General features: G+C 34.1%; 1 protein-coding gene across 1 annotated transcript in view; it reads right to left on the bottom strand.

The window, feature by feature from the left end:
* Window positions 1-5,359: 5,359 nt before the first annotated feature.
* Window positions 5,360-21,623, bottom strand: part of NELL2 (neural EGFL like 2) — a 127,553-nt gene continuing 111,289 nt past the window's right edge. The window contains exons 18-20 of the mRNA XM_044677797.1: window positions 17,424-17,600; window positions 14,791-15,015; window positions 5,360-5,410 (exon numbers count right to left, since the gene is read on the bottom strand). Coding sequence (XP_044533732.1) covers window positions 5,360-5,410; window positions 14,791-15,015; window positions 17,424-17,600 — 453 coding nt within the window. The remainder of the gene's footprint in view (window positions 5,411-14,790; window positions 15,016-17,423; window positions 17,601-21,623) is intronic.

The raw sequence follows: 21,623 nt of genomic DNA, 5'->3' as shown, positions 1-21,623 counted from the left end.
ACACCCTATACCAAGATAAATTCAGAGTAGATGAATGACTTGAATATAAAGAAGGAAACTATAAGAAAATTAGGTGAACATAGAATAGCATAACTGTCAGATCTATGGGAAAGGGAAAATTTTAAAACCAAGCAAGAGTTAGAAAAAATTACAAAATGTAAAATAAATAATTTTGATTATATTAAATTAAAAAGGTTTTGTACAAACAAAAACAATGCAACCAAAATCAGAAGGGAAACAACAAACTGGGAAAAAATCTTTATAACAAAAAATTCTGACTGAGGTCTAATTACTCAAATTCACAAGGAGCTAAATCAATTGTATAAAAAAATCAAGCTATTCCTTAATTGATAAATGGGCAAGGGACATGAATAGGCAATTTTCAGATAAAGAAATCCAAACTATCAATAAGCACATGAAAGTGTTCTAAATCTCTAATAATTAGAGAAATGCAAATCAAAACAACTCTGAGGTACCACCTCACACCTAGCAGATTGGCTAAAATGTTAGAATGGGAGAGTAATGAATGTTGGAGGAGATGTGGCCAAATTGAGACATTAATGCATTGCTGGTGGAGTTGTGAACTGATCCAACCATTCTGGATGGCAATTTGGAACTATGCCCAAAGAGCTCTAAAAGACTGCCTTCTCTTTGATCCAGCCATAGCATTGCTGGGTTTGTACCCCAAAGAGATCATAGATAAAAAGACTTGTACGAAAATATTTATAGCTGTGCTTTTTGTGGTGGCAAAAAACTGTAAAACGAAGGGATGCCCTTGAATTGGGGAATGGCTGAACAAATTGTGGTATATGTTGGTGGTGGAATACTATTGTGCTCAAAGGAATAATAAACTGGAGGAATTCCATGTGAACTGGAAAGACCTCCAGGAACTGATGCAGAGTGAAAGGAGCAGAGCCAGAAGACAGAGACTGATACACTGTGGTGAAATCAAATGTAATGGACTTCTGTACTGGCAGCAATGCAGTGACCCAGGAAAATTCTGAGGGATTTATGGAAAAGAACACTACATTCAGAGGAAGAACTGCAGGAGTGGAAACACAGAAGAAAAACAACTGCTTGAACACATGGGTTGATGTGGGCATGGTTGGGGATGTAGACACTAAACAATGCAACTATCAATAATATGTAAATAAGTCTTGATTGAACACACATGTTAAAACCAGTGGAAATGTTCATTGGATATGGGGGTGTGTGAAAGGGGGTGAAGGGGAAAGTAAAAATAAGAATCATATAACCATGGAAAATTTTTCTAAAAAATAAAATATTAAGAAAAAATAAAATAATAAAAAAGTCATTGCTTACTTCTTACTGGACTCTATTTACTGAACAGTGTCATAGAATTATTCTTTGTCCAAAGTTTCCAATTATAGGTTGGGTGATGCAAGATGGTCCTTTGAACAAGATAGGTAGTACACAGGAAATTTCTATTACTAAATAGAATTGCCACATTAAAAATAAATTTTCCTGTGTCATCTGGTATTAGTACCCTAAGTAGTTGGTGACTACATCAGAAGACTGAGGCTTTCAGCCCAGCCTGAGTCAGTCCTTCAGGGTGTATGAAGTCTCTAAAGCAGCACAACCTCAATGCCAAAGAAACTGTTCTAGGAAAGGAGAAAGGAAATATTGGAGAAAGTCATCTGGGTACATGTCCAAAAAGGATCCATTCTAATAAGATAAATCTTTCCGATATGGGATCCCAGAAACCACTCCACTGGAGAACCTTCTCTTTCTAAGATGGTGTTGATTTGATTTGTTATAGACATGATTTCTGGGAGTTAGGTGTTACGATTAAAAATGATAAAGGAAAGGAAATGCTCATCTGTCAGTCTGTTTCTAAAGCAACTCTTTCAAAGTTTCATTGTATTATATCCTACTCATTGTATTTATCAGATTAGGAATAATGCCCCACAGCCAAATAGAACATTTCAGGCCCTCCCTCCCCGCCTGCATCTGGCCCATGGGCCATAGTTTGCTCATCACTGCTTTAGAGAATGGAAGACTTTGACAACATGAGGCTTAAAACCAATTTTTTTGGTTGACAAAGCCTTGAGGAATGGGCAAGAGAAGTTTTTCATCTTCCTGGACATTTGGTCAAGTGAACTAGATTCCCATTGCATATACCTATTTGTAGTGAATGTTATCATTCATCACAGACATGATATATATTGAACAGTCAGGTTGGGTTATTATAAGAACCACAAAGGTTGGGGAGTATATCTCTAATATAATATAAACTAATATAAACACTAGGGTAGTCATCCTAACTTATGCTTAGCTTAAGATCTATGATCCCCTTAAGAACAAAGTAGCTCTTTATGTCTAGCTCGGCTCTTTGTACTAGTCAGAAGACACATCTAACTTAAATAACATTCAACCTGTCCCCAACCAGCAGAATACTACTCTGGCATCTCAAAGCAAGAGAGATTTTCCCATTAATGAACAGTTAAATTGTTATGTAGCTTATGGCTCAGGTCAGGTGTCCTATGTATATTTGGAATTGGGAAGATGCCATTTAAAAGTATGTTATATATTTCCTATGGACATGTGAGAGACTTTGAAACTACATTTCCCATGATTCCTCATGGCAAACAGGAAGTATGATGATGTAAGAGAGGGGTTAAATCTCCTGGGTGAGGAGGAAGTGGCTCTCTCTTAGCTACGAGGTGCGGGGTTATGGCTGAGGCAATGTGAATCCTTACAGGCGCGTGGTCTAATGATTTTACCTCTATCAGCATGGCTTTAATTAAACTACTAATTTATATTATTATATCAGTCTAAACGATCACCCTAGTGCAAATATTAATAATATGGAAATAGGTCTTGATTGATGACATATATAAAACCCAGTGGAATTGCTTGTTGGCTATGGGGGGAGGGCCATAGGGGAGGGGAGGGAAAGAATCATGGAATCATGGAAAAATATTCTAAATACAAATAAAACAAACAAATAAATAAATAGAATGTTATCCAGGGAATAAAAATCTGCTTCTCAATCCTTTGTTAGTCTGTTCTATATAAGTAAATATTAACAAATAAAATTTGCTTCTGGGAAAGAAAAATTGGAAATTGAAAATTAAAATTAATTTATAAAATCCCCCAAATCTTCCAAAATAACAATGATTAAGAGAAAAAATGAAATTAACAAATATTTTCTTCTGTGGCCTAAATTCCAATATATCATGTAAATAATAAATATAAAAAATGTAAATTAAAAAGAAAAAAGGAACACAGAAACAGTTTAAGAGGAATCTACAGAATCTACACAGTAAACTGAATTTTGGGTCGGCAAATAGTACATATATTAAAAGAATAGGTTTATTAAATGTCATAATCTTTGATTATGCTACTTTGTTCCTCTAGCACTAAGAAAGGATATTTTAAATATGTTATTTAACTTTTCATAGCTTGCATTTGTCATCTTTGTTGATTTCAATGTTGTTTTTACATCCCTTTTTAAATAAATTCTTTAATAAATTATTAGCCTGCTTTTTAATAGTATATCCATGACATCAGGTTTTGGGATTGAGGCACAGCCCATTCTAAGGTGTCAGGCTCTGGACTCACACAAAATCTGGTCCAATCCTGGGATTTTGAAGCCACCAAATGAATCATTATTGACCCTTGGGTCTACTTTCATCATTGAATAATTTCAGGAAAATTGCTGACAGAAAGTTTAGACATGACTTGGATCTAGTGTTTCCCCCAAATATGGGAAATGTTTCCCTATAGAAAAAAATACTCAATATACAATGTGAGTATCAAGTTAGTGGTTTATTTCCTCCACCATAAAAATGTAAAAAGCACAAATAACTTAGGATATTAACAGATACAGGAATCATAATATATCCCAAATGGCCTCATTTTGCTCTTCCTCCAAAATAAAGACCATCTCTGGGATAGCTGGATTGATAATTTTGCATTCACTTTAGACCTGTACCATATGGCCAATTCACAAGGTCTAGCTCTCCTGGCCAGCCAGTCCTGGCTGCCTTTAGTCCTTTGCAGCTACCTAGAAGATAATTGTAGCAGAGCTCATTTTGTCCCCTAAGAAGTATTTTGTTGCAAAAATGAGTTTAGATGCTTACATCTTAAACTCTTGAACTCAACTAACTACCATTGCTAGAAAGATTCATTTCTTCACATTTTTAGCTGCTAAACTATATTGAGGGAACAACAAAAAGAAGCAACGGGATCTCAAGGTCCATTTCAGGCTTCCAAGCGATTTTGCTGTGTTTTATTGTTGTTGAGAGGAGGGCCTCTTTCCCAGGTTGTAGGAAGTCTAAGGATGAGCAATTCTGTGCAATAGGAGACAAGTCCAATGGAAAGCACTGAATGGAATGAATGGAAGATTCCTCAATAGTCATGAAGCGTTAGTTAGGAGTTGTATCATCCCAGCAAAGCATATATTTCTTATAACAAATTGGGGTTTTTCCTTATCATCCTAGATAAAAATAGGGATATACAGTTTTAAAGCTAAAGGAGTCCAAGACACATTCTCTAGGGATTTTAATGGATATGACATAATAAAACTTCTGCCCCCTACTTTCTCACCCTCCCCCCATCATTTGGTATAGGACCTCCTTTCAAGGAAGAAATGCTCCCAAGTAGGTCAGCCTGATAGGAAAACATAAATGAGGGTTGATCCATCTGTGAGAAAAGTAAAAATGAAATTAGGAGAATCAGAAGATATAATCACTTTTAAGGGTGAAATATATTCAGAGTCATAGATACAGAAGGTAAGAGATATTTATTTAAATTTTGCACAACAATTTGATCAAGTACTATTAAATGCATGAAAAAAAGCAAATAGAGATGATTTTCCCATCAGAAAACATTAAGCATCCATGCCTATATATATTTCAATAACTTGTTTTAGGTTTTGTTTTTCTGAGCATGTATTTATACATAAAACATCATAAGTCCTTTATCTTGCTTGTAAAAATATTTTTCCATTCACTGACTAAAAAAGTTACAGTGAAGACCCCAAGCAATATGTGAAGATAATATAAGCTCTAATTTTCTGAATCAAATGAAAAAGTTGCTTTCAAACATCAAACAGGTTCAGTGTCTGCTTCCAGTGATTTTGATTTCACTATGCATTCATTCCCATATAGTCAAGTCAGAAACAAAATAGAAGTGCATTCTTATTTAATCAACTGATTTTTCCTTCTATGGTTTCCCCAAGCTCTATAAATTCTATAATTAAAAGCTTAAAATAGATCTGCATGTTGATCACATAGAGCTGGTACAATTTTGGTTTTGACTATGAGTTTTGGGGCTTTTTTTGTGGAGTAAAAGTCTTTAGCCAGAAACCTCTTGTGAGAGACAGATGGTAACTTCATAGTTCTTGAAGGCACTGTAGATCCACTGTACAACAGATATGACCGTTCTGGTAGAAGGGGGGAAAGAATGATATTAATTTGTTAAAGTCACTAGCAAATTATTTTATTTAAAATGCACAAAATTTTGACATTTTTAAAATCTAAATTATAGTCTAATTTCTATCATAATGTCCAAATTGGTGACTCTTTATTGGCTTCTTTTACCACTCAGCATATACCTGGATCTAATCTTTTCAATTTTAAGACAATGTTTGCTCATTTGGTACTAACAAATTTTAATTTCTACATAATAAGATAATTAGAATAGAAAAAAAAAGAAAACTTAGAAAATCAAACTACCTATAAATCACTCCTGTGAATGGAAGAAAAATGAAGTGACTTCATTCTGCATTACTGTAATCTCAGGAGTTTATTTTGTTTAAAAACTACATTTAGAACATTCTATTGCAAATATGAATAATATGGAGATAGATTTTGAACAATGATACATCTATAACCCAGTGGAAGTGCTTGTTAGCTCCAAGAGGGGGTGGGGAAGAGAGGAGGGAGAGAACATGAATCATGGAACCATGGAAAAATATTCTTAATTAATTAATTAATTTTTTTAAAAGCTTGGATGGGAGGAGAGAATTAAGGTCTTGGAAAAAAGGGAAATGTGAGATCCATTTTCATCCAGGTCACTTAAAAGCATCATAGAATCCTGTTTGAACCTAACTAGAGAAAATAGGACTAAACGTTTGAATGGTCTTAAAGCAATATTAAAAAGCAAAACATTTTTGACCCTGAATTCTATAGGTCTCTCACCTTGGTAAATGAAAACTCCTAATAAAGGATTTTATTAGAAATTCTTTTAAAATTACATTTAAATAAATTTAAGTAATAAATTTACCTAACCATGTTTGGTTAGGGATAGCAAATAGTTCTCTGTACTTTTTGGGGTTAGAAAGAATTACTATGAAATGGTTCTAATCATACCTCACACTGATTACTCATTTCTGCTTATAAAATGAAACTTAAATAGAGTATATAGCATGTTTCAATCACAAATTAATAATAACCATAATTGTTATTATGACACAATTCCCCAGTAGCATAGATATTATTTTAATTATAAATAACAGTTATAAAAGTTTTGTAACCATTTGTAATCAAGTTTATGGACATAGGGAGTCACAGATAAAACTGATATAGTCAGGAACGTTAGTTCATCTAGGGACTAAATCAAATGTGTTTATCTTTTTCCAAAAAATACTTTTCCTACATCAGAAAAAGTCTTTGGTTAAATCACTTCATTGGCAATTTCTGTGATATGTAATGCAATAAGCTTCTGGGATAAGTAAAGAAGCATCAATAAGGTAAAATTAAAACAAAAATTCTTGGCTGAGAGACAAATGTTTAAGGCATAGATAAGTAAAGGAGGTGTTAAATATAAGATTGCAATCATGTAAAGATATTCATAATTGTCTTATCTCAAACCAAATTCTCATTCCCAGCTTGTGTAAATAATGAATTGAAGGGGAACAAAACATTGGGGAAAGGGTTGTAGGATTAAATTTATATTTTCCTATGCATATAATAAACTCTACTATATATGCATATGCACACATACATGGAGGGAGAATAAAAGATGGAGATGGACAGAAAGAGAGAGGGGAGACATCAAGAGAGAGAGAGAGAGAGAGAGAGAGAGAGAGAGAGAGAGAGAGAGAGAATGTGAGAGAGAGAAGCACACATAATAAGTCATTTTGTTAGACTCTAAAATGTTTTCCATTTTATGGGTGATTTCAAACCAAATGTACCCAGGTTATGTTTTTAATTATGTATTTTCCCTCATCTTGTCCTCTTAGAGTTTTCCTTTCTTTCCTCTATTTGTAAAGAAGAATGTGGCAAAAGAGGAGTTTGCTTTACACTTAAAATCTATCATTTAGGGATCTGTTTCAGTTCTATTGCTCCTTTTCTTTTCCTTTAATCCCATCTTCAATCAAAAGATTAAAAATTTTTAATATTTTTTCTTTCTTTTTAAACTCTTAATTCAATATCATCTGATGTAGGGATTTTTATCTCTTATTACTCTTACCTCATCTATCATGCCCTCCATCTTAAAATCTCTTTCCTTCATGCTACCACCTATTTTCCTATTGATTTATTTTTCATACAAAAATCTTTGTGTTTGTGTATGTGAGTGTGCACATAGCTGTGTGTGAGAGAGAAACAGAGAAAAAGAAACAGAGAGAGAGAAGCAGAGAGAGAGAGAGTTTGTGTCTGTGTGTGTGTGTGTTCAAACCTTCTTTGGTACAGACAAAAATGAGGTTCATGTAATTAGTATAACCTTTACCCCTTCCTCCATTTCATGTAAAATAATGTGTCCTCCCCTTCCTCCTCATTTCCTCCCTAATATATTCCATTTTCTCCTCATTTTTCTCTCTACTAGGAATATTAAAACAGAACAAAACTATTCCCAGGACCTTTTATTTTAACATTCTCTAAGACCCTGGAAGACATTAGGACTTTGAGAAATAAAAAGTTGCTTTTGTTATTAGAATGTAAACATTTTATTGTCTTGTCTCCCCTTCTAATGGATCGAATGTATTTCCTTTCTATTTTTTTCTTGACTCATGTTTGCATTTTAAAATTTATATTCCAAGTTCTGGTCTTTTCCTAGGGAATGTTTGGAAGTCTTCCATTTTATTAAATGTCTATTTTTTCTCCCTTTACTGGATTTCCCAGATATCTTATTCTTGGTGGTCTGTCTTTATCGTTGTTATTGTTGTTGTTGTTGTTGCCTTTTGGAATATCATATCCCAATTTCTTCTCTTCTTCAAAGTGGTAACTGCTAAATCTTGTATGATCCTGACTGTAATCCCTGGGTACTTGAATTCTTGTTTTCTTGTACTTGAATTCTTTGTTTTCTTGTACTTGAATTCTTTCACATGAAAAGGTGGCCCTTTTATGAGACAAATCCCATTTATGTGTTCAAGTAAGTTCAAGGAAAGATCCCTTTCCCTCTTATCTTCTCCAGTGGGTTTTCTATATCACCTCTTCTCTCTCTTCTCTCACTAATATTCAATCATTCTCTGTTTCTTAGTTGCTCTCCTACTCCATACAAACATGCCAACGTCTCCCTCATTGCCAAAAAAAAGTCTTGAGTCATCCTTCCCCATTAGTTATCTTTTCATATATCTCCTTCCTTTGGTGGTTAAACTCCTTAAGAAGGTGGTCTACAATCAATGCCTCCACTTTCTTTCCTCTCATTGTCTTCTTAACTTTACACAGTCTGTTTTCTGAATCTGTTCTCTACTATTACCAACAATTCTGAATTGCAAAAACCAATAGCTTTTTCCCATTTCTGCAGCACTTCTTCTTCTTCTTGATATTCTCTTCTACCTATTGTTTTTGTGACAAAATTATTTGGTTCTCTTCCTATCTTTCTGACCAATTCCATGTCACTCCAGTTTACTTTGGAGGTCCCTCAAGGTTCTATATCTTGGGTACTCTTCTCTTCTCTTGATATTATTTTTCTGAGTGATCTCATTAGCAGCCATGACTTTAATCATCATCTCTATGCAGATGACTTATAGTTCTACTTTCCCAGTCCTTAACTCTCTGCTGACCTGCAGTCTCATATTTCCAATTGACTATTAGATAACTTGAGCTATGTGTCACAGATAATGTAAATTTAACATGTACAAAACAGAATTCATTATCTTTTCCCCAAACCCTTTCCTCTTTATAACATCCCTACTGTTATTCATCATCAGAGTCACCCTGGCTAATAAGTTAAGCATCATTCTAGATACTTCATCCTCTTTCACTTCTCATGTGGAGTCTATTGTTAAATCTTGTCATTTCTCCCTTCATGGGAACAACTCTCTCTTCTGACACTGTCATCACCCTGTTGCAGGACTTCATTAGCTCCCACCCAGACTTTTGTAGTAGAAATCTAATTAGTTTCCATGTCTCAAGTCTCTTCTCTTTTTACTCTCATCCATCCTCTACTTGCCTATTAAATTGATTCACCTAAAATGCCTCCATGCTGTTCATCACACATGATATTCTATTTCCCAAATGAATACATTTTCCCTGGCTGTTACCCATAGCTGGAACTCTCTCCCTTCCCAATTCTATCTCCCTGCTTCAGTAGCTTTCTTCAAGACTCAGCTAAAGTCTCCCCACCTTCTACAAGTAGCCTTACACAGTCCTCCTTAATTTTGGTGTCTTCCCTCTTAGATCACCCTTTGTTTATCCCACATATATCTTGTTTGTATATAGTTGTTTGCATATTGTCTTCTCCAGTATACTGAAGCCTCCTTGAGACTCCCAGGGCTTAGCAAAGTGCTCAGTGCATAGTAGATGCTTAATACTAATTGATTTGACTTGACTTTGTTGATTGTAGTATTTTGAAATTTGATATGGGAGGATTGGATTTTGACGGATACTCCTGGGAGTTTTCATTTTGGAATTACTTTCAGGAGAGGGTAGAATCTTTCTAGTTGCATTGTGCCCTCAAGTTTGAATAGATCTTGGCAATTTTTATTCATGATTTCTCAAAATGTGGTCATTAAGATTTTTGTTTTCCTTCTTCATTTTCAAATAATGAAATAATTTCTAGATGATTTCTCCTTGATCCTATTTCTAGGTCAGTTGTTTTTAAAAGTATGTATTTAATTTTTTTCTCCTTTAGCTTTTGTTTTAGTATTTCTCTTTTTGTGGAGCTATTGCCTTCCATTTGCCCCATTCTAATTTTTAGGGAATTTAAATTTTGTATAAGATTAATTGCTATCTATTCTAATCTTTTACTTCTCTTTGCCATTCTTTCCTCTCTGGCTGTCAGTTCCTTTAAAATGGCATTTTGTATATTGTTTCTTTTTTTAGTTATTCTTTTAAGTCTTGTCCCAGGAGATTCTTTTTCTACTGGATCTTTACTTGGACTTGTGTTCCCTTTTAATATGTTTGCCACTTTGGTTCAGAATTTTCTTCTTTTTACTCATCTTCATGCTCAGTTTCTGGGTCATACCTTTGTTTTAGGGTCAGATTCTGTTTTATTCCATATTTGTGGAAAGTATGGACAGGTTCTTCCAGGTACTAGATATGTTAGTTAAGATTAGGCCCCATGTATATAGGAATGGGTTTTTGCTCAGTCTCAAGGTGGCTCAGTTTGGTTTTTGGTTTTGCCTTTTTCTCTGTCTCATTCTCCTTACACAGTTCTAAATCTGACTTTGACTGTTCCTTGTTATGAGCCTAATAAGTCACAATCAGATGTTGACTGTACTGGTAGTATATTCTCTACATCCAATCTTGCTTCCTAGGTGCTTCTTTGGTTCTTTCTCGTGCTGTTGCTCCTTCTGTGGCTTAGGCATGAACTGTCCAGGGGCTAGGGATGCCTAAATTCTGCCTAGTCTGGATCCAGGTATTGCAGTACCTAGGTATTGGTCAGTCCCTGTGACTTTGGCTACCTTGCTAAGCATCTAGTAATTTTGCTACCTAGATTTATGCATTGTGTTGCCTGAATGCAACAGCATCTATATTTTGTTCTTAACTATTCTCTATTCCTCTGTTTCTGTCTCCTGTTGTATTTGGGGAGGGGGAGGGTGGTTGCTGTCAAGATATGGCATTATTTGGGTGTTGGTCTATCCCTGTCACCTGTTTTGGTTCAAGTGGGGTAGCTTGAAAGCTACTGAGGGATAGCTGTCTGTTCTGGGCACTGGTATGACCCTATTTCTTGCCTTGAATCTGTGATACTTGAGCACTTTGCCTTCTACCTACTCTTCCCTCTCTCCATTCATCTCTTCTACAGAATTCTGGCAGTCTTTCTGTGTAGTGTTGAACAAGACAGAGGTAATTATGTATGTTTTCCTTTGGTTTTGTTTATCGTTGTTTTTCTGATGCATTTTCCAAGATGTCTAAAGTGTTCTGAATTTCTTCTAGGTCCTCACATGGCACCATCTTCCCTTAAGTCCCTTAAAATTAAAAATCAAACCAAATGCAGAATTTAAATTTGTAGATGTTTAAGTTTCATAAAATATACTAGAATAATCCTAATGTTAGAAAAGTCAGGTGTATGCTGATAAGTACTTAACAACCAGATTTTTAAAAAATGTTCATGTGACATACTTTTAAGTTTAAGTGGGATTATTAACATTTTCCTCATCACATTCTTAAGTCTACAGAACAATAAATAAAGCCCAGATTTTTACTGTTTGTTGATTTCTGAGGTGCAGTGATTATTATGAAAATTTTTAAATTGGCTCTTGGGAGCAGACACTAGATCGCTCCAATATACCCCAGTCAATAGGGTACAACATCTATTTGGTACACACTCAAAAGTAGTGACAAGTCTTTATTTTCAGTATATATATGTACAAGATTATTTTATTACTAAATACATTCCAAATTTCTGAATGCTAAGGAGCAGTGTGGCATTGGTGGCTATATGAGTAGTATTTTCATGTTACCTCTCAAATGCCCCCAATACTAGAAATATCAAGAACAGGCAATTAACTTTGGTTATTTGGATATTTGGCAAACATGCCAATATGACTAGAATGAAAGTACTATGGAAGATTGTTAGAAATTTTGTTTTTGGTTTTTTTTTTCCTGGAAGAATAACTTCTTGACACTTTGTCTTAGAACTTCCTCAAAAAATCTTTAAAAAAATCTTCCCATTGGCTATTTGTCAAATTACTTATACATGTCCTATTTTGATAAGGATAACTTCTGGGGGCAAACATCTGATTTTTTAGCTTTTGTTTTTGCTTTAAAAAAGAATAGTGTAACAGAAGATATGCCCATACAAATTGCCATTAAAGTACATTTTAAAAAAGAGATTCCCATTTAAGGTTTAGAGTTAGGGTTTTTGACAAAGTTCCTTTAACTGCCCCATTCTTAAGTGTTCTTCAGACTGAAAAAAAGCATGACTTTTGAGGATAGTCACTAAAAAAAGCGAGCATTTTTATCTGTATAGCTCTAGTTCTTTCTGGAGGCATTATATCCATAAAGTTATAGAAATTATAAAGGAAGGATCTGCAAACCCCTGTGTTAGGTGTTTATTTGTATAACAAAACTTTAAGGAACCTTTTCAAAATGGAAAGTTAACTAATTGGAAGCTATTCATCAACAAAAATCTTTCCAATCCATAATCCCTTTCATTTCTATCCCCATAACTCAAAATTCAAGTTCAAGAACTCAGAATTCAAGGATTACGTTGTACAGATAATCAGTTTTTTTTTAAGTACACAGGTTTGGGATATTATGAGAAAAATATTTTTAAAAACCCTGTATATATTACAGAAGAGGGGGTAGTGGGTACATTAAAAAGTGTTTTCAGAGAATCAGAGCTCTTGTATCAATGAAAAATATTATTTCCCTCTTAATTACTAATATATTCTTCCTATAGAACAGTTTCCTAAGCTTGGAAATAAATACTATAAGTTTTCAACATATTAAAATATATTTAATTTATTTTCAAGAAATCATTGTAGCAAAAGATAATTCAATCATATATTAAGAATCTACCAAAACTGAATTTTATTTGGCTATTTACTCTTCACAGGAATACTCTCTTTGCTACCACAATCAAAGTATAAAAGTCTACACAATTAAGTGTATACATATTAAATGTACACTCAAGAAAATGCCATGTGTACATTCTTAACTTCTTTGAAATTTGATAAGGCATTATGAGAGTGCAGAAAAACCTGTTCTTTACTCTAAAACCTTTAATTGATGGTCAAATTAATTACTAAAAATGTTGTGCTGAGATGATGATAAAAGTGTAGTGACTAATGTAGTGAGACTCATTTGCCCAGACTCTAGTAAGTCACTCTTAACTCTCAGTTCCTACATAGCAAATGGTCCCACCAAGTTCATGTCCAAAGGTGGCATCACTGTTGGATGAGTCCTTTTCTCAACTACCACTAAGTCCTGAAGGTACCCCTGAAGTTCTCCTGGGGGCATCTATGCTTCACTGACTGCAAAACCCAGCTTCTGCAATGCTGGCACAGCAGAATAGCCTCCTGACTTTTTAAAACTCACAAAGGTCATTGGCTCCAATCTCCTTCACCTAAAATAGAAAAAACAAACAAACACTGGGGTCCTTTCACTGGGCCACATAGCCTTAGAAGGGAGAAGGCACCAACGTCTCTCTTCTTGCAGCTTTTTCTCTCTCTCTGGGTGCTTTGGACAATGTAGTCATCAAGATCACCAAAAGCACTGAAGTGAAAATTGTGGTCAAAAGGAAGAAGAAAGTCCTTTTTGAATGTTTCCACATACCATTAAGGTGACTCCTCTTCACCACATGGTTAGCCAACAGGAGCTAGTTACTGAATATTTACTTATGGTTTCTAGGAAGCTTCTATTACATATATTACAACTCTCCCCCAAGTAGATTCTGCAGCTTCTTCAGATGGAGAAATAAACTCTTAAGTCCTTTGAACATGTTACAATTTTTATTCTTGTTATCTGTTTAAAATTTCCATTAGACTTTTATTGAAGAAATGCACCTGACAAATTCCTGTTGCTACAAGCACTTGAAAACTAAGAAAGTAATGGAAATGCTTAATTAGCAAAATGTGCTGAATATAGTACATTTTTAAAGAAATGATTATTAAATTTAGTTTATTGAATTTCCTAACTGGGAAAGTTACAATATGTTGCTATATCTTCTTTAAAATTATTTTATAAAGGACTATTATTTAGATTTGAGATAGATCCCATAGTTATATGTTAAAAGAGTTGACTTTATTTTTCTTATAGAAATTGTTGTTTTAGTAGGCTATATTCGACTTTCATTATCTATATGCTCTTTGTTCTTTGATAGAAATATAAGTATTAATTTGATACTAAATAAAATAATATACTTCTATATTCTCTTTCAAGAAGAGAGAAGAGAAAACTTAGATTAGTTACAGATAAAATACAGTAAACAAGAATTCTTTCAACTTTAATGTGACTGACGATAATATCAATCATATTTGTGTAAAGTTTGCGAAGTACATTTAATTATTACTTACCAAGATGTCTGTTTTAATTTTTCAATATCTATTATATTCAGCTGATTTACTCCTCAGATCACATGAAGGAATCAAAATACAAATTTGTAAATTGGTGAATGGTCAAATGGCCAATAACCAGAATGTCTTTTGCTATGAAAAAATCCAGGAATTTTTTCATATGTGTGTTTTTGTGTTTTTTATTTTTAGAAATAGCATAGCATCAAGCTCAAACTTGCAAGATTTTGGTAGGTGGTTTCTGTTGTGTGGAGATTTCTTTTATTAAAAATCTTTCACTTTTGATAGGAAAAACTAATAATGATAAAATGAATTGTCTTTGCTTAGGATATTGATTGGAAAAATTGACTTTGCAATGTCCAGAATAAACAAATTAACATCTCCTGAAAACAAATTCATAGTTTGAATTTAATGTTCCTTACCTTGCATTGGCAGAGGGTGCACTCAGTACCATGCTTAATCCAAGAAGATCCAGTGAAACGAACCACATGCATTTCATCCAGGCAAGTCTTCATAATGTTATTGCGTATGGTATCAGCCTGGCAAGGGTCAGTGACACAGAGTGGACAGCATTCATTCTCTGGAACCATGCTGAATTCACACTCTAAATCTGGGCAAGGCAGAGGCCAGCAATCTACTTCCCCCTGCTATTAAGAAAATATAGACATAATCTCAGAGGAAGAGCTTGAGAAAAGGAGAAAGAAAATAGAGTGCTGAATATTCGATACGTTAATCTAGCTTTTTACAAAATATGTTAGCTCTCAGTAATATCATTCAAGATCATCCAAGGTTTATAGAAACACTCCACTAGACAAATGTGATTGCAGATGAATTTTAAAAATTGTCTTTAAGAATTTCCTCAAAAAAATTACCTTAGAAAAAATAAAATGTACATACAGACTTCCTTTCCACAAGTGGAAATCTCTTTGATGTATAGAGATTTATGACTTTCTTTAATGAGAGGTATCTTTTCTTAATTTTTAAAAAAATGTTTATTTACTTCTAAAAAGTTCACTCATTTACAAAAAAGTATATGCTTTACACATGCAAAATCAGTATGTGTTTTACATATGCACATAAATGTATAATATAATCTATCAGTTTATATTGTGCTCACTTCTGAATTTATGAGTTGGAATATTGAAAAATTCTCCATTACCACCATCACACCCAGACTTTTAACTCAAACTGTATTATTCGTCTCAAGAAAAAGATATGAATTGGTACTGTTTTAAAACTGGAAATATATAAAAATATTTTAGAAATATTTTCACTATGCATTTCTGAATTTTATGCTATTGAAGGATTAAAGTAGCCTTTAAGTAGAGAAATCAACCTTGTTCTTTCAATTGATTTTCAGATTGAAAGTAAATGAATAAAAAGATTTGCCTGAAACAACCATACAATAATAGGAAGAATGCCAGTTAGGACTTTAAAAGTAACATCTTGAATGGAAAAAAAAAATTCTGCATAAACTACAATTTTCTTTGCAAGTTAGAGACACAGGAAATTTGTTTTGCTAAAAAACACTGAGCTATCTCTAATCCCTAATTTCCCTTAATGTTTCTACTACAAATTTCATGAGCATTTAGAGAATGGTATGAAAGGTAATAATTTCCAAAAAACAAACAAATGTTTAAGAAAATTTAAGCATGATTAACAGAAATGGATTAAAAACATGTGACCTAGGAAAAAATTTTATAATTTTGTTTATGCAACTTAAGTTCTAGTTATAGATGTTTTGGGGAACTCTTTTAGAGAAGACTTTAATCATATTATTACCCAGGACAGTGATGGTGAACCTTTTAGTGACCAAATGCCCAAATGGTGACTCTCACACACATATGAGCTGCCCCCTTATCCCAAACAGGGGAGGGAGGAAGTGCTCCCATTGGGCTGCTAGGCAGAGGGGTGGGTGATGTGAAAAATGTCTTCAGGTGCATGTGGAGAGGGGAAGGAGAGAAGATCCTCTGGTCCATGTTGCCATAGATTCGCCAACACAAATGTAGGGTAACCAAAGAAATTATTATCTTCTCTTTTAAGATTAGGGAAGGCAAATATATACTCTCCTATATCCTTTGAGTTAATACATGGTGTCAAAATAGACAATGCAGTTTTAACCTTTAATAAGATTAATACATACACTTTTAACTTTAATAGCTTAAAGCTGCACTACAACTTTTCAGATATTGTGTAGCAAATTATCTATGGAAACAGTCATTTGTTCAGAAGACTGTACTGGCTTCTTTTGGAATAGTCTTCCTTCAAGTAGCACATAAAGAAGAGAAAAGTAAGGCTTTCACCATTGGCATTGGACCCTTGCCTGTTGGTATCGAAATGTATGATGGCAGAGGAGGAAAAGCAGGACTGGTAGGACTTTGACACAGTAGAGCAACGTGAATGTTGGGTTTGGTGTTGAACTTGAGTCACGGGACTTGAGGTAGAATTGTAGTTCTGTATCATTTCTTTGACCTTGCAAGTCCCTTTTGGGACTTGTAGAAATTTTTGGAATTTGGATTTAGAAATCTCTTTTGGCTTGATTTTCGTTTTCTATAAAAATAAAAGGGCATTGGTCTAGATGATCATTACCAGGACTTCCAAGCCTATGACTCTGTCCTATTATCTAGTTATCTTTTCCTGTGTTTCTTGGGGTATACTTGTTATGTGTTTCCCTAGGGAATTTTGTGGGCTGGGATCATGTTGCCAAGCTGTCCAAGGTCTGAGATGCAGAGAACATCTAGACTTTTAGAATTCATTGATCTGCTTCACAATGCCAGCAGCAGTGAACCTCTGACAATATTTTCTAGGCTGTCCCCTCTTCCCTAGAATGTGTTGCTTTCAGAGGTTATAAAGCTCTGGTAGTCAAGAAGACGTACATACTCATATTTATACACATGCAAGAACTGAATTCAAATATTTTCCTTGATATTTACTAGTTATGAGTTTCAGGAAACTCTCTAAGACTAAAAGTTATAGTTTACAGTGAAAAGAGTTCTCAGACAGAAAATAAAATGTCTGGGATATAGGATCATCCATTTCACTTGGTCAAACTTACCAAACATCGGCACTGTTGGCAATTCTGCACCCAAGTGTCCCCACTATTGTACAAAATTTCCCCATTTTGGTGGAGACATTGACTGGTGACCCTGAGGTCACATTCTGGGCAGCAAAAGAGATCAACGGTAGGATTCTCACAGTCACAGACCATCCGACGACACATGACAAATCCATTCTGTCATCATAAGAAACAGTAGTTATAGAAGGAGCCTTTATGGTTCTCATTTTGAAAAATGCCATAAAGAAGGCCACTTGAGGGTTAATTTGGCAGTTAAAGTGCTCTGCAATAATAAGATTCAGAATAAATTGAAGTTCTCTGATTTTGCCTAGATATTCATTGTTACAATAGTTCTGAAAAAGTTCTATTTATGTAGCTTGCATAAAAATTTATCAAAAGCAGAGAAACTTCTTTAGTAGTTATAAACTATCATCTTATTTACAACTAAATTAAATGTATTCCCTATAATGTTGGTGATTTCTATTTTAGTACCAGGTAAAGTTTCAGTTTTTGGTAATTAATCAGTTTCTTTTAGGTAGGAGACTTTCAAAATATTTAAGCCTGTTTGCTTTTCTGTTGTTGTTCAATTGTTTCAGTCAAATCCGACTCTTCCTGATCCCATTTGGGTTTTCTTGGTAAAGATACTGGGGTGATTTGCCATTTCCTTCTGTAGCACATTTTATAGGTGAGGAAACTAAGGCAAACAGGGCTAAATGATTTGCCAAAAGAAGCATAGCTAGAAAGAGTTTGAGCCCAGATTTGAACTCATAGAAGATGTCTTCCTGACTCCATGTCTAGTATTCTATCCACTATGCCTATTTTTCTGTAAACAGATGCAATTTCCTATTACCAGTAGCTAACATTAAGTACTTTTTATAATAATGCCACTGGTCAGTAGAAAAAAATTTGCAATTTATACCTTCTAAAAATTAAAAAAAAGAGTGTAACCAAATATAAGAAATTTAACACAATTATATAAGACAAAGACATTTTTAACTAGATAGGTGACCAAAGGATATGACCCATTAACAATAATTAAAAAATTAATGTTCAGATGAAAGGTGAAGTCAAAACACTAATGATAAAAATGTAAATCAAAACATCTCATTTTGCCCCACAGCTAATTGGAAAAGGTGGGAATTGTTGATGGATGTTGAAAAGGCTTTGCAAAGCCATGATCACTAATACACAGTTGTTGGAGGTCCTTTATAAGGAGAGGCACATTAATGCAAAATGGCCAGAAATATGAATTGACTTAACTATTCTTTTTTTTCTTTCATTTTCTTTCCCCACCTCTTCCCTATCCCTCCCAGAACCGACAAGCAATTCCACAGGGTTGTACAAATATTGTCCCTTGATACCTATTTACATATTATTCATTTTTTCTATAGAGTGATGTTTTTAAAGCTTAAACCCCAAATCACATACTCACATATACATGTGATAAGTGATGTCATATGTTTTTCTTTTGCATTTCTACTCCCAAAGTTCTTTCTCTCAATGTGGTTAGCATTCTTTTACATAAGTCCTTCGGGAAATGTCTTGTCTTGTTGCAATGCTACTAGTAGCAAAGTCCATCACATTGGATTGTTCCACAATGTTTTACTTTCTGTGTACAACATTCTCCTGGTTCTGTTCATTTCATTCTGGTTCATTGAGGTTTTCCCAGCTCACATAGAAATCCCCCAGATCATCAATCCTTATAGCACAATAGTATTTCATCACCATCATATATCACAATTTGTTCAGCCATTGCCCAATCAAGGGACAATCCTTCATTTTCTAGTTTTTTTACTACCACAAAGAGTGTGGCTATGAATATTTTTGTACAAGTCTTTTTCCTTATTATCTCTTTGGGGTACAAACCTAGTAGTGGTATTGCTGGATCAAAGTGTATACATTCTTTTAAAGCCCTTTGCACATAATTCCATATTACCTTCCAGAATGGATGGATTAATTCACAACTCTCCCAGCAATGCATTAGTGTCCTGATTTTGTCACATCCCCTCCAATATTTGTTATTTTCCTTTACTGTTATATTAGTCAATCTGCTAGGTGTGAAGTAGTACCTCAGAGTTGTTTTAATTTGCATTTCTCTAATTATGATATTTAGAACACTTTTTCATGTACTTATTGATAGTTCTGATTTCTGCATATGAAAACTGCCTATTCATGTCCCTTGGCCATTTGTCATTTGGGCAATGGCTTGATTTTTGTACAATTGATATAGCTCCTTATAAATTTAAATAATAAATAAAATTCCTTGAGAAATGAGACCTTTGTCACAAGTTTTTGTTATCAAATTTTTCCCGATTTGTTGCTTCCCCTCTAATTTTGGTTGCATTAATTTTTTATATAGAAACTTTTTAATTTAATATAATCAAAATTATTCATTTTACATTTTGTAGTGTTCTTTATCTCTTGCTTGGTCTTAAATTCCTTCCTTTCCCATTGATCTGACAGGTATACTGTTCAATGTTCATCTAATTTATTTATGATTTCCCTCTTTATATTTGAGTCATTTACTCACTCTAAGTCGCTATAGGGTGTAAGATGTTGAGCTAAGCCTAATTTCTCCCATACTGTTTTCCAATTCTCCCAACAGTTTTTGTCAAATAGTGGGTTCTTGTCCCAAAAGCTGGTATCTTTGGTTTTATTGAATGTTATCTTGCTACTTTCATTTACCCCAAGTCTATTCCATTGATCCACGCTTCTATCTCTAGGCCAGTATCATATTGTTTTGATGATCACTGCTTTATAGTATAGTTTGAGACCTGGTAATGCTAGGCCTCCATCCTTCAATTTTTTTTTCATTAGTTCCCTAATATTCTTGATCTTTTGTTCTTCTTGTAATAATTTTTTCTAATTCTATAAAATAGTGTTTTGGTAGTTTAATAGGTATAGCACTGAATAAGTAAATTAATTTAGGCAGGATTCTCATTTTTATTATATTTGCTCATCCTACCCATGAGCAATTGATGTTTTTTCAATTGCTTAGATCTAGTTTTATTTGTGTGAAGAGTGTTTTGTAGTTATGTTTATATAATAAATTCCTGAATTTGTCTTGGCAAGTAGATTCCCAGGTATTTTACATTATCTAGAGGGATATTAAATGGAGTTTCTCTTTCTAACTCTTGCTTCTGGGTTTTGTTGGAAACATATAGGAATGCTGATGATTTATGAGGGTTTATTTTGTATCCTGCAACTTTGCTAAAGTTATTGATTATTTCTAGTAGCTTTTTAGTTGATTTTCTTGGATTCTCTAGGTATACCTGCATACCTAGATGATTTAACTATTCTTGAGAGTGATTTGGAATTATAGGGCAAGAAGAAGTTACTAAAATAACTTAGCCATTTGACCACAAATCCCACTGTTAGATGTATATCCCACAAAGGTCAAAAAAAGAAAGGAAATTCCCTAAAATGTTCATGGTAACACTTTTTATGATAGCAAAAAACTGGAAACAAGTTCATTAACTAACAGACTCAATTCATTAATGGAGAAAAGACCAGACAAATTAAAGTACATGAATGTAACAGAATATTATTTGTTAGAAATGGCAAACATGATGGTTTCAGAGAAGCAAGGAATGACTTATATGTTTTTTTTAAACTGTTACCTTCCATCTTAGAATCAATCCTGTGCATTGGTTCCAAGGCAGAGATAGGGTATGGGTTAGGCAATGGGGGTTAAGTGACTTGCCCAGCTAGAACAGCTTGGAAGTGACTGAAGACAAATTTTAACCCAGGACCTCTTGTCTCTTGTCCTGGTTCTCAATCCAATGAGCCACCACCTAGCCGCCTTCAAGACTTATATAGTTTTAAAGAATGAGATATGAAGTAAGCAAAGCCAACAAAATGATAAACACAATGGAATGTACAACGTAAGTGGAAAAAAATTCAAACCTAATTTGTGAGATTATAATAACCAAGATTGGCCTTGGAGACAAGTTGAGAAACGTATCTCTCCCTTCGTTGCAGGAGTGAAGGACTCTGAGTATGGTATATTCCAGAAGCTGTCATTTCTCTCTCTTTTTTCTCTCTTTGGTACAAGGGGAGGCTTGCTGAGTAGGGGAATGGAGGGATATACTCAGAAATAACTGTGATGTAAAATATATAAATAAAATATTTTAAATTATAAAGATCACTTCCTTTTCACTAGTACTGCCTAAACTAACTTCCTTTCTCTGGCTTCATTAT

Source organism: Gracilinanus agilis, chromosome 5 (genome assembly GCF_016433145.1).
Source record: "Gracilinanus agilis isolate LMUSP501 chromosome 5, AgileGrace, whole genome shotgun sequence".
Taxonomy (NCBI): Eukaryota; Metazoa; Chordata; class Mammalia; order Didelphimorphia; family Didelphidae; genus Gracilinanus; species Gracilinanus agilis.
The sequence above is the reverse complement of the archived record's forward strand: the minus strand, read 5'-3'. Positions and strand labels throughout refer to the sequence as shown.